Source organism: Opisthorchis viverrini (genome assembly GCF_000715545.1).
Source record: "Opisthorchis viverrini unplaced genomic scaffold opera_v5_162, whole genome shotgun sequence".
In the NCBI taxonomy this organism is placed as follows: domain Eukaryota; kingdom Metazoa; phylum Platyhelminthes; class Trematoda; order Opisthorchiida; family Opisthorchiidae; genus Opisthorchis; species Opisthorchis viverrini.
Window position 1 is genome coordinate 288,771 of NW_008751818.1, and position 13,983 is coordinate 302,753.

The 13,983-nt window shown below is 44.2% G+C and overlaps 1 protein-coding gene across 1 annotated transcript in view; it reads left to right on the forward strand.

Moving 5' to 3' along the window:
* T265_14226 (hypothetical protein) overlaps window positions 1-13,285 on the forward strand; it is a gene marked incomplete at both ends in the record, with an annotated part of 14,630 nt that extends 1,345 nt beyond the window's left edge. Inside the window, 7 exons of the mRNA XM_009172679.1 lie at window positions 1,205-1,508; window positions 8,130-8,444; window positions 8,537-9,138; window positions 9,361-9,936; window positions 10,431-10,798; window positions 10,887-11,202; window positions 12,814-13,285. Coding sequence (XP_009170943.1) covers window positions 1,205-1,508; window positions 8,130-8,444; window positions 8,537-9,138; window positions 9,361-9,936; window positions 10,431-10,798; window positions 10,887-11,202; window positions 12,814-13,284 — 2,952 coding nt within the window. The remainder of the gene's footprint in view (window positions 1-1,204; window positions 1,509-8,129; window positions 8,445-8,536; window positions 9,139-9,360; window positions 9,937-10,430; window positions 10,799-10,886; window positions 11,203-12,813) is intronic.
* Between the last annotated feature and the right edge of the window lie 698 nt (window positions 13,286-13,983).

Below are 13,983 nucleotides of genomic sequence, written 5' to 3' on the forward strand. Positions count from 1 at the left end.
TGGTATGGTATCCTAGCAATCTCATTTTTCTAATCTTAGATACAAGCTTGTAGCATCCGGACCAGTCGTACACTCGCACACGCCGCTTTCCGTTTTATTTCCAGCTGTCGTCCAACTTCCAATAGACTTCATATTTCATTGTTCACCAGTTTGTTCAGTTCGACAGTCCCTTTGTTTGATGTTTGTTAACTGCAACAAGTCACGAAAGGACTAGAATTGGCAACACTTTTCGGTCGTGGCGGTGTTGAATAGCACACGCTTAGTGGTATTCGACGTGTTGTCTATTCTTGACCGGTGGCACATAGCCTACACATACAAACAGTTCTTGTTTGCTCCATATTTCCCTAATGTTCAGTTGTGAAATTAATCAGATCAAGCCTTTAGTGCAGTCAACCCGTTTGTATATTTTATTCTGCATTTATAAGCACGACTCCTTCCCCTTGCTGTCCGTTCGTAAAGGTACTCATCGTTCTTCTTGTACTTGAACAGCTTCTTTTGAGAATCCGCCGTATTGGTGGAAACCTCAAGAAGCAGATTTGTAAACTCAGTTGTCCTTATATCAACCGCATTTTCAGAAATGGTATACCGGAAAGACCCTTGACTAATACGAGAAATCGACTGAGCTTCCTTCTGCTGTTACGGGCTCCCTAGTTTTCGATAGTGTCTATGGTGATGAGACTTAAATCTCCTGCACTTTTATGTCGGCTTCTTCTTTTCATCGCATGAAACGATTCCAGAAAATAGAAGTCTGAGTGCATTTATTGTAAGTCTGAAAAATGGTTAATGGATAACTGTCTATGGTTGTTTAAGTGTGCTGGCCACGCACACACACACACACACAGCGCGCGAAGCCACTATAGGTAACAATTCTGATTGTTGTGATGTGCATGCTCTTCTAATTGGGTTGGTAGGATAAATTCTGAGAATGTAGCAACGTCAACTATCCAGTCACCTCACCGATTTCTGGGGGTATTTTGTGATACTTGGATTTCTATCAAGTCAACCCCGTTTTTTATTGAGTTTATCGGTCAGCGGTGACCTCAAATTTCGTCTGTTCACAGGAGATTAAAAACTTCCTCCCTCCATGGAGTGTACTTATTCGGCACACTATCTGCGTGGCTCTTGCTAATCATCAGTCCAGTTCTACCACCCATTATCCATATTTTCGTTTTTACGATTTTGTACACTTTGTATTTTTTCGTAGGTCCAAGTTACTGTCGAACCCTTCCAGATAGTTCGTCCGCGGTTTGTTGTACATGAGCCCCCTCAGGGTTCTGTGGCCCAGTTGGAGGTGACTGACTGTAAAGATGGGTCCTACGGACAGGGAGTTAGTGGACTTCAGATTCAAATCAATGTCAGTGAATCGGTTTTGGCCGGTAGCCTACTGTGCCGTTTGCAGACAGAGCCGAGTAATGCGGAGACATTTACGCAGTGGACATTGGAGTATAGCATCGTCTTCGTTGGACAATCCGCAACACGCCAGCTCTTCAGTTTGAATCAACAAACAGGTTTGTATGTTTTTTTGCTTATCTCCGTGCTATGGTGTTGTGGCAGGCTTTGTGAGATTGAACGCTTTCCATTTAATGCACCGGTCCATCCTATCGTTTGTTCGTGGTTTTGGTGGCTTTTACTTGTTCGGACACTCCCTTTCTCGGCCGTTTCGCCTCCACTTTGTTGCGTGTTTATTGCACATGTTCTCTTCTTGTACCTCCCGACTGTTAATTTGGTTACGCGATTCTTTTAAGTGGTTCTTGTTGTCTTGTCCTTGTAGGGCAGGTTGCATTTTATCCACGGCTTTCTGCTACGTGCTATCTAGTTTTCCTTGGATAGTTGCGTCAGCCTCCTTCCGGCCGCTTGCAGCTATTTGGAGTTGTTTATTTGCGGAATTGTGTCAGTCTAGTCTCTTCTGACAAGCACATCGTAAGCCTGTTGTAGTTTTTTTCTTTATGGCAATCTGTGCCGATTGGTGCTGATGTCGGGAGATTTTTTGTGCCAAGTCCTTTGTGCTTTTGCTGATATGAAAAGTCAAACTTTTAGTTGAAATAATTTATGGCTTTCATAGTGTGACTTTGGCGGGCATACCGTTGCCGTCGTTTGCCAAAATAGTGAATGCTTTTTAGAAACAATGAAGTGATCATCAGTTGGTCTTGTGTGTCCACGATTGCCTGGTATTTCACATTCCGAGTTTGAGTCGTGGACCTACTGGGCGGAAGGTTAGTGGTTCGAATCCAACCTCACCATCTTGACTCCTACTGTCTAGGCTTAGGCAGCCTCGCAGCTATGCACCAAAAGGGTGTTACAGCTGACCGATTATTCCGAATTTTGAGCTGTAAAATTTGCCTATCGCCAAATTCTGCTAGACCGGAATTAGGAGACTGTGGACGATAGTTCAACAATTGTTTCTACTTGTTCATGCATCTTCGTTCAGTTTGTTTTGCTGTGTTCACGAATTAATAGACGTTATTGTCGTCCTATTTCCATCAAAAAACTATACGGGTGCCTAATCCTTATAATCCCCTAGTCATTGACTCTAAACTTCAACTATTGAAGAGTCTCTTTCATTGTGGATTACATGTAAAAAGATATCCCTAAATCGGCAAATGCACTTAGCAACTGAATTTCGATTACTTGGGGTTACAAGGAGACATCAGAATAAATTTACGTCAATGCACTGATTTACACGTTAACGTGAATAAATTGAAATGAAGGGTGCATCGCATAAAAAATAAAAAAAACGGACTGCTCTTCATGTAGGAAATGCCACGATATTTTCCCACCGAAAACTCCTCTTGCCCCACGTCTTCGAGCACCGTGCGTTTCACATTTTACTCGTTCTTTTTGCTACTCTATTCTGACATCACATACAGTTGGCCTGACCGATTTATTTAGAGTTTGACTGTTACGGGGTTAATCGATCTGGTCTAAATACATTGTCTACCTCGGAATTGCCGGATGGAAAGATCTGTGTTTCCTTTTTAGTTCTTAGGTGGAAACCATAAGTCAGCCATGGTCAACTCGAAGTACTCGTATTTCATAGTGGTGACTGCTTTATCCTGCACCCTATGCTTGTATCTGTGACTTCTTACCGTATTACTCCCTCTGCTTAACCTAAATAATTACAAACTGGGTTATGTTCATCGTTGTTCCGACTAATGAGAATGCTGAAACCCATGGTATGAGGTATGTGATTTGGCTGTACAACACCTATTTCGGGATTCCCGATCTAATGACAATTGGAACATTTGGCTTGTTTAAAAGTTTGGTGCAGATGTGTAGCAGATGAGATAATGACGTTAGCAGACTGCCCGGGTTCCACCATCATAAATTCAATTATTCTAAACAATGGTTGCCATCTCCCCATAAGGTAATTCCCATAGAAAACCATTTCATGAGATTTTTTGTTTGAAGTGGATGCATTTCCTTATGGAAACCACATCCAAACAAGGACCGCTCAACCATGTGGTAAACACCCTTGTTCTAGCAAAGCAACCTATAAGTTTTCAACTTTTCTACAGTTCAGTATTTTTGTGGGACATGTTGTACCGGTTTTCCTTGATACATCAGAAGCGGAATCAGTTAATGTTTTCCCCAGAGCACACGTGTCATCATTGTCAAACGTTTTGTTAGGGCCATGACACCGGAAACTTCGCATGACCAACCGCAGTTTCACTGGCCTTGGTCGAATAAATTTAGATTGACAGGAGTTCGGTAGCTTGTAGTAGATGGTGATAGAGTGGAATAGGTAGTCGGACTGGAACTGCTTTAGCTGTTGACGAAGCCGTACCTCAGCGAAGCTTTGTACTTCCCAATGTACGACTTCTATATAAGCTAGCCGAGCTCGAGATAGCTCAGCGGTTAACGCGCCAGCTTATGGATCAGAAGGTCCGTGGTTCGAGCCCAACCTCTGCACCTCGATTGCTGCTTTCTGGGTTTGTTCAACTTGGCAGTACCCCTAGCCCTTGTGCCCCCTTCAGGCGGCACCGAGATGATGTTACAGCTGAACGATGTAAACTACTGAAACAGTGTTCCCACAGGCAGTCTACAAGATTTACGTCAATCACATACATACTTGCTCAATCCTCAAGAATGAACGGCTGCTTTTACCATTTGAAACTCCCCTATTAGGCATTCACTGCACATCGAAACAGCACCACCCGTCAGGCATCTGTAGTGGTATGGGCGCCCAGTTCATCTGACCTTCACACTACACTAGTTGGGCTTGCCGGCCTTGATAACTTGGGGAACGAATTTAATACCTGACGAATAGAAAAGTTAGCACATTCTGTTAGTGTGACACTTACCCCCCCAAGCTTGAGCACTTGGTTACTTTGCTGTACGGTGCGCAACGTCACCTGTAAAAATGAGGAATGAATTGGCGATGTGTTGGAGGATTGGTTCATCTCACTATCTGCAATACAAACGGGTTTCCGTTCTGACTCAATTGGAATTCTGGTGCAAATCGGGTCGGAGTTCATTGAGGCATACAGCTGGTAAACCATTATTGAACGCGAGTCTTTCACACCACGGAGATGAAAGATTTTATCAGAACCCAACGAAACTACGGTTGAAGCAGGGAAACAACTTCGATCTATTGGTTAGCTTTTCACTCCTGGTCGAGATGGCTCGAGTGGTTAGAGCGCTAGTTTACTGACCGGAAGCTCGTGGTTCGAACCCGACCTCTCCCTCTCGACTTCCCCTGTCTAGGCTTGGGCAACCTGGCAGTATCCCAGCCCTCGTGCTTCCTTCGGGTGGTATGGCAGCTAGGCACCGGAAGGTGTTACAGCTGAGAGATTTGGCTTCCACACAAAAGCTATAATCTTTTTCGGCCGAGGGATGTATTGCGTATAAAAATGAAATATTTGTAACCTTATTATGCAACGGTTTTTGCGCACAGAGCCCAAAAACCCTCTTTGTAGGATGCTCCTATTCGTAGGGTTGTTGGTGAAGCCCAGTATAATAGGAAAAGTGCTTAGAAGCGCAGCTGTATTTATCTAGTTGTTGTAAAGTGGGCACATGGACCGTCATGCCCACAATGCCACACAATAGTGAGGCATTTCTAAATTGTGAAGATAGCCTGTCACCTATAGATACCCATAGAAAGGTCGCTTTCGACGTCCCACAAGGATGCCCTTTATACAATTGAGGGGATTTATTTAATTGGCCTAAGTGAACCAGGCATGTACCTGGAACTAACACAAAATGGTGGTCATCCAGACTGTCTTTGTGTCCTTTTGTGTTTCCTGGTTTGCTTATGAACATGTGCGCATGTAAAGGTCGCTCCTCATTTTGTGAGAGCGAGGGCGTAGTTTCTTTTAACTTTTTCGTCAAACTGTCTAGATCCACATCGCAACGCCTACTGGACACTCATTTTGGTGCTGATGGATCGCCTTTGTGCCAATGTTCCGAAAGCTTTGTCCTGATAGAGCATACTATCAGGTTAGCTATTTCTTCGCTAATCATTGATAATGCTAATGGTATCATAAGTGTCTCTTCCGGAATACCATTCTCCAGAAGTGATCAGTTTGGGCTGCCCCTTAAGACAACTAATACATACACGGTTGTTCAGTAATTCAGGAAATCGGTGATTGTTCCTCACAACTTCTCATCTCAATCGGGATCAGGTGATCTATAAGTGTATGTTGAACGGCAATTTATTTGCTATCTATGGTTAGCTACGTAGACCTTATCCACCTGAATTCATCAGATAGCTGGTTTAGCTGATAGGAGTGTGAATGCCAGCTAAGTAGGTAATGAGACTAGTGGATTATTGAACCGGTAGGATATACCTGTTTTGATGACAGAAGCGTGTCAATATAGTTTGTAGTCTTAAAAACTTTAGGCCTTACCGTTCTCCGTACATTATCCAGCCTTTTGGTGCAGTTAGCTGACATTCAGTGATCCTAACATTGGAACTCCATCTCAGTACTCTACTCGGAGAATTCTCCTTCCGTTTTTCAATAAACAGTTTTTTCTTGAATAGGTTATTTTTGACATCTAGCGCGGCCAAATGTGACGAAATATCCTGAACTATTGTATTTTCCAATTCAACCCTCCAAACGAAGTCCTGGGTACCTGATATTTGGCGAAGGCATCACTGAGTAGAACACCTTTTAATTAAATTATCTTGTCATAGATAAACTAGTCATCTCTAGGCAGGAGAAAATAACTGTTGATGTGCCACCCAAAGGAACATCCGTTATACGTTGGAATCTGTCGTGTTTCAAACAAATATAAGTTCAGATTGGGAGTGTAACAACGCCGCATTGGCACACGGCCGGACAAATGTAACCCAGGACTTTGTATCCTAGGGGTTCATACTGAGTTCGGCTCCGTTCACTTTGTATTTTTTTCATCAATAGATCTGGCGTATTTGCCAAGCTCATACTATGTCAAGTTATCGTGAGCGAAATGTGCACATATTTCCTAATATACCCATAGGGCATATCCTCATACCATGGCATGAGGATAACGCATAATGTACGTCACATGATGTACTCATACGTAACTCAAGTTCTGAGTAAATAAGTGTATCCGCGCACACTCCTACTGACCTATGAACCTGTTTCCAATACACAGCTTGGCAACTTGTAGCCTGAGGCCGTAAAAAGTAACAAGCTAAATGTAGAATTAACCGAGAGCTATCACATTCGCTACCCGACACTTATAGATCCCAGGTGCTACTACTACTACTACTAATACTACTACTAATAATAATGAGAATAACTAATAACAATTTAACCGCGTGATGTGTGGTGTATTAGCGGCTGTGGCTTCCCACTGGCCGTCAATTTCTTTTCTCCTAATCACTGTTTAACTTAGTCTGTCACCAGATCTGTACAATAATGATGTTGATTTAAGGTGCATGTCTCGGCATCTCATGAGTTCTCACCAGACTATTTCAACATCAATGCAGGAACCTCTCGCTACGGACCTACTCACCGGAAATGGTATCAGGTCTATACATCGTTTTTCTCCGGTTGACTCCGCTGGCTTAATAAGTGTTTAAAAAATCGCTCAGCTATGACACCCTTTTGATACCCAGCTGGTATACCTCCCGGAGGAATCACGGGGGCTGGGATACTGCCAGTGTGTCCAAGCCTACACAGAAGTCGAGATGTGGAGTCGGGTTCGAACCATCATCCTTCGCGCTCCAACCACTGAACCATCTCGCCCTCAAGTGTAAAGTTTTACTATTACATTGTGTTACATAAACAACGTTTAGTGATACTCGGTTTTAAATGAAATGTTCTTTTTCTCTTCTTTACCCTGATGCGACCGCATTTTACCAAAATTCCGATTCGTGCATATCTCGTTCGAACCTGTTGGTGCGGGGTGCTGTGTGTTGATGTGCGCGTGTGCGCATGTGTGGGTGCATTCCTATTGCTCGTCATTCCGTTTTTCGACGGTTTCGCTCTACCTGCTGTAGCCACACATTCTTGTGAAAGTTCAGGCCGGTCCTGTCATGAAGCGGACTGGAACGGGAAGATTAGTGGTAACCTTTTCATCCTCGTGAGAACGCAATAGGGGTGTATTGTTCTACGTTATGCCACTGGTGTGGCGAGGATTACTGCAGCCTCATTTTCGCTTTGGTTGTACACCTTGACACCAACACCACTAACGCAACACCATGTTACCGATGGCAGACGTGTTGTTAGTTGTTTCCTGTGCGTGTTTTGCAATTCACTCCTTCCCAATCGCTGAATCCTAATCTGACCTGGTTCTTTAATTATTACCTTCGACATTTTGCGCGCTTCACTATTCTGCCATGCAAGTCTTAATTGTGGATGTTTGGATGAGTGTGATTCACCACAACCTCTGCGTATAATCCGCTGTACATGATAGATGTAGTTCAATTTCGCTCTAGACTAATGCTCCCAGACAACTGGTTACTTGACAGCTTGTCTACTCCGCCATCCCACTATCTACAGTACCTACATCACTTTCCATGCCTCAGGTAAACCTGTTTTCTTTAGGTGGCTTCGAACAACTGGAGGGTAACTGTCTGTTTTTCTCTTATCTGGTATATTGTAACCTTGCTTCCCAGCCTACTTGTCAAGTTCGACAAGATCAGACGTTTTTCTAATTGAATTAGTTCGGTCAGCAATAATTTTGTTTCGCTTTGTACCTAGGAGATCTTCGTGTTACCCATCCTCTTGATCATGAATCAATAACCAGGCACTATATGCTGATTGTTGTGCGGGATTCTGCTACTCACGTATCTTCATTCGTCAACGTGTTTGTGAACGTCCGTGATGTCAACGAGCATGCGCCCCAATTCGTTTCTCAACCGGCATCGAATGAGACGTCAGAAGAATATGATTCTCAGGGATATTTTATGTTCTTTGCGGTTGGGACAAGCCCTGCTGGTACAATCGTTGGCCGGGTCACTGCTGTTGATCCTGATCCTGGTGAAAATGGTAAAATCACCTACAGTATCATTGGTGGTAAGTTGCCTACCTTAAACCGAATGTTTTTTTAATGAAAATGTGCGCCTCTGCTGACGTAGCTTACCACCTCATTTTATGCTTTTTTTCAGGCAATACTGCAAACTATTTCGAGATTGATTCACTCACAGGTGATGTGAAGCTTGCCAAACCCTTATTACCTAGGAGCCAATCTTTAGGTATTGCACTCAGATCTGAACTTTCATCAGAACCATGGACGCGTGCGCACCGCCTCATTGTATCCGCCAAAGACAATGGAAAACCCGTTTCTCGGAGTAACCATACCGACGTGTGGATCCGCGTTGTACCTGGACCTGGAGGGATAGATGCAGTTGCACCAAAGTTCCGGCCTTCCGGTACGGTACACGTTTCCGTAGTAGAAAACTGTTCACCCGGTCATATCATTGCAACAATATCTCGTTTCCTTACTCCGGAATCTGCATTGTTTGGATTCGTTCATTTTGAGTTGGTCTTTTCGGAAAGAATGGGTGTGGAGAATTCGACCTCGAGCCATTTCATTTCTTCTGGTCGATCGCCCACGGTGGAATTATTTCACGTCACTCCGGATTCTGGACTGCTGGTCACTCTGGTTTCATTGGACCGTGAGCACCATGGTGACTTGTACCGCCTTCAGGTCCGAGTACGTGGTTCCCATGGAATTCGGGCTGAAATAGACGATTATTTAACTCTGGAGGTGAGTACAATACTCAGAATTATGAATTAGGCCCAAGCTGTTCAACACCAGCTAAATTTTCTCTAACTAGGAGCTTCATTTACGGGTAAACGTTGGTTTACTGGTTTTTGGAAGACTATTCCCGTCGAATTAACTGTAACAAGATTGCTATAACGATTGCTACTTCTAAATGATTCAGTTTTATTGGCATTTCAACTTTCTCCCATTTCTTTTCTACGATAGGTCCAAATTCTTGATCAGAATGACAATGCTCCACGCATCTTAAGTTCCCGATTTCTACTTGGACAAATATCGGAGGATGCCCGACCGGGAACTCTGATCATGCTTCGTTGTACCGACAAACCCTGTTTCCAGTCCGAGTCAACTCCGATCCAGCTTCTTGCCACAGACCCGGATCTTGGTCTGAACGGACACATCACATTTCAGTTCGTTGGCCCACAGGCACAAGAATCTGGTCAACTATTCAACATTGATCCGGCTAATGGGCTATTCCGTCTAGCTGAAGGCGCTGTACTCGATCGTGAGTCTGCATCGCACCATCTATTGGTAATCCAAGTCTCAGATTCTGGATCTCCGGTGCGTACGGCGGAAAATCTCGTCCGAATAGACGTGGAAGTACTGGATGTAAACGATAGTCCTCCGGTCTTTAGCGAGCCGTTCTATATGCGCACTCTGCTTTTGCCCACGTATCCCTCAGCACAAATCGTTCAGCTGATTGCCACCGATCCAGATCTCAATGATTCGGTAAAATCTTTGTTGACCTGGCTACTTCGTCACTTGTCAGTTATCATTTACCTCGTGACAAGTTAATTTGACTGTGACTTTAATTGCTTTACCTCCTTACCTATATTTCCTGTTATGATGTTGGGGGATATGTAATGTGTTTCCGAATCAGATGAAGCATATGACAAATCTTACCTAGGATGACGTGGTCGATAGTTTTGCATTTCCGTTTCATTCGGCTACCTAGAACACTCCAATTCTAAGGCTTACCACTAGTTATTAGGGCACCAAACCGAAAAGATACGTAGGCTGTCGGTATTCTGGCGAAAAGTCAAAAATCAGCATAATTTGGAGGTGCGTTAAGGAGCACATTTTCCAAGCCATAGGAAATGTTTCTTGCCCAACTGCTTGGTCTGTAGCGCAGGTGGGGGGTTGGTCCCGATGCTGATGAGAGATTTCGGTCTTAGCTACATTTGTTGTAAGTTCCTTCTCATTGTTTTCAACAGATTCGTTCGCTGCAATGATAAAATCTAGGATCACTCAATTCATTGAATCACAATCTGTTTCAGGTCTCTTACCGCATCATTCCAAGTAGTGATGCTGACCTGTTCGCCATCGACTCAAAGAGCGGAAAACTTTCTGTTGCTCCGAATTCTACTTTGCTGAACTCTCCTACGTTGCAGCGTGAATACAATTTTTTAGTCGAGGTTGAAGCATTTGATCAGCGCCGTCCCGTACCTCACTCCACGCATACCAATGTCACCATATTCGCGCAACTTCCTGCGTCATCCACCGGCGCCGATTACCAACAAACATCTTTAATCATCGAGCCTGAAGGTGGACTTGATGTCGATTTGGTGGAACATTACTCTAAGCCCAAACCGCTTCGCCTGGGTCAGCTGTTTGTCCGCGATGCACCCGTTGGTGCTATTTACAGGTGAGTTGGTCAACACATCTCGGGAAAGCAGTCCATCGATCCCGTTTCTTTTGATTTCATTCTTTTGGTTTGTACTTTCGGATTTCAGATTTGTCGTTCTCACGCCAATCTCTGGTCTGGATGTGGACAGTCTCACTGGAACCGTACTGGCCACCGGCAATCAAGCACCCGATGAACTAGATCGTGAAGTTACTCCAAAACTAGTAATGCATATTCTTGTGCGTGATATGCACAATCGAATGGGTCGTGGGGTTGTGCGTATACGATTGTTGGATGTAAATGACCATGCACCAATGTTTGTCGGCCTCCCGTACCATACCATGTTTTGTCTTAACTCAGTGGCCATGACAAGTCGACCGAAATCAACAGACAGGGAAACCGCATGCCGACAGAACAACTACAAGGTACTTTGTCCCTTCCCTTGTTACCACTACCATTGTCTTAGCGCTTCCCACCGGAGGTTCCACGGTGTTTTACTAGTGCTTTTACATCTAGCCCCTTACTGTATCTTAAATTGTCCAGAAGTCCATCATTTCCCCATGCAGTTGAAGTTAACTGCGCTAATTCAGCACTGTTTTCATATCACGTGCTCGAGACCTTTTGAACTTTTGGATGTGTTTTAGCCCAATCAACATCGGTATTGTGGTTGGTCACTCGGTAGTATTACTTCGTGCCTGATCTTTATTAAATCCTTTCACCCTTATGGTGTGGCACATCTTTTTGGAATTCCGCACATTTTACTGGTGAGAGATAGAGTGGTAAATTTACTGGCTTGCTTCGTTTCATTAGCCGTTTCAAATTCCGCACATTTTACTGGTGAGAGATAGAGTGGTAAATTTACTGGCTTGCTTCGTTTCATTAGGCCGTTGCAAACATCACCGTGTTCACCATTCGTATGAACGTTTTACTCGTCAGTGAGTTGCAAAGATCTTGAGTTTCGAACCCAGACTCGTTAATGTCTACCTTTAAGCGAGTCTATGAGCCAAACACGCAACACGTGTGACCGCTAAATCGTACAACCAGGCATAACTATCTCCCGTATGTGAATATTTCCTACCAAACTATATTATAGATAATGAAATCCGTAATCACTTTATCAGCTCTCTCTGATTGCATTGTGCGCTATTGTCTTTCATGAATGAGCCACAAAAGTGAAGTTGCCCCACATCATTTTACCCAATAATCGTGCCCATTTCGACAGCCGACCATCCCGCTTTTACTCAAATTGCACTTTAAAACTGGCCTGAGGTATACCTTCATCTTGTCTTTGACTGCTATCAAAGCTTTTATCCTGTGAGTGTATCCAAAGGGAAAATTGACTTTAAGCCTTGTTCCCAACACTCGTTTATTGGGAGTACACTCTCGGTTTACCGTGCAATCGCAATGAGACCTCACCTTGGCCAGACTCCCTTTATTTTCCCAAAAACTGTATATTGTGCAGTGATTATGTCATTCCAAGTAGGTTGTGTTGGGAAAACTATCCATGAACGCGGAAATTAGTTTCCCTATTTGTACATCTCATCCGCCTGGAATAGATGCCCGCGCATGATAGTTCAAGTGCTTTTTATCTGTAATGACCCGAGCACTCGTAACCCGGTCCAATTCCGAGGAAGTAAGTCAAGAGGACGAACAGTGGGTGATAGTTAGCAAAAAAGTGTCACACGAAAGTGAGGGTTCATGTAATTTCGAGGGGTGGAAACAACATAATTAGCTGGATAATTCCCGTGGGGAGGCTGTCCAAATTTTACTCTGAAAATTTTTTTTTGCTTTTAGAAAGCCTTTGCTCACTTAATTGTGGTAGACTAATAGTCCCGACCGTAGCAAGTGCTTCTCCACCAAGATGCTTATCCTTTCATGGAATGTACCGTCATGTTCGATTAACTGGAAAAAGGGTTGCAATCATGTTGAGATATCGTTGGTTTTACTGACCTAATTGCTCAAGTGAGTGTGCCTTTTAAGTGCGTGTGCTGTTATCCCATATAACGTGTTATTCGCTGGTGGCCATTACTCATTAGGTTACTGCCGTGGATCGCGACGAAGGTTCCAACGGATCCGTTACTTTCAGTCTGGCAAGCATCAGACCCAGAGCAGAACCGCCTTTGTTATCCATAAACACGGAAAACGGCGAGCTGTCTCTCGTCCGACTTATCCCACCCGATTGGACTGGGCGTCAGCTGGAAGCAGTTGTGCTAGCTGTAGACGGCGGCGGACTCTCCTCATCTGCCACGGTCGTTATCCAGTTGGTCTCTGGCGATGGCCCACGATTTTCTGCACCGCACTACACGGCCACAGTTCCCGAATCCGCATCTACCGGAGAGGCAATCACAACCGTAGACGCTACGAGTCCTAGCCCATCTGTCAGCCTTATCTATCGGGTTGTCTCAGTCAGAGCGACCAGCCACGCCTTGGTTTCCACGCATGACAGTCACAACAATCTCCAGGCCATTGAAGTTTCCGATAGCCCATTCATGTTAGAGTTCAATACAGGTGAGCTTATCTGCCTTATTTACATTTGTCTCTGGCGACCTGACTAGCCACTCGCTTGTGCCTTGTTAAGGAATTACCTACTCGACGGCAACTTACCATTCATTTGTTTCAGTTTTATCGCAACATATGCCTGAACCTTCACACACACACACACACACACACACACACACACACACACACACACACACACCAGCTGCCCCGTTTGTGCACATGTTTGTATGTGTGCTGTTAGTTGTTTACCACATTACTTCCAAATGCAGCTTTCGAACGCTTCTTCCATTGTCACTCGCCGGCAAGTTTTCGTCGTGTTTGTCCGATCGCCCCCAGAAGCCGAAGACGACGACAACAACAACAGTAGTTGGTTAGGTTTTTCAACTGTATTTATCACCGCTAGACTTATATTCTTAATTGTGTGCAACTTTCTCCGCTTCCCCTACAGATGCACGCACATGTGCTATTTCCCCCAGATTTACTCGTATTAGGCATATGCTTTCTACCGGGTGAATGCTCGTCTGGTCCTAGATTTAGGTCGATCACATCGTCGATGGACAGATAGATGACTCAATGCTAGCGTCTTTCCTTAATCCCATACTCTGTGCTTCATGGCTTGGGGCTAAATAACCTCTCGACTACTCATTGTTCTTCGCCTTCACTCGTGAACACAGCTGCTGTATAATGGTTATATATATATACATATA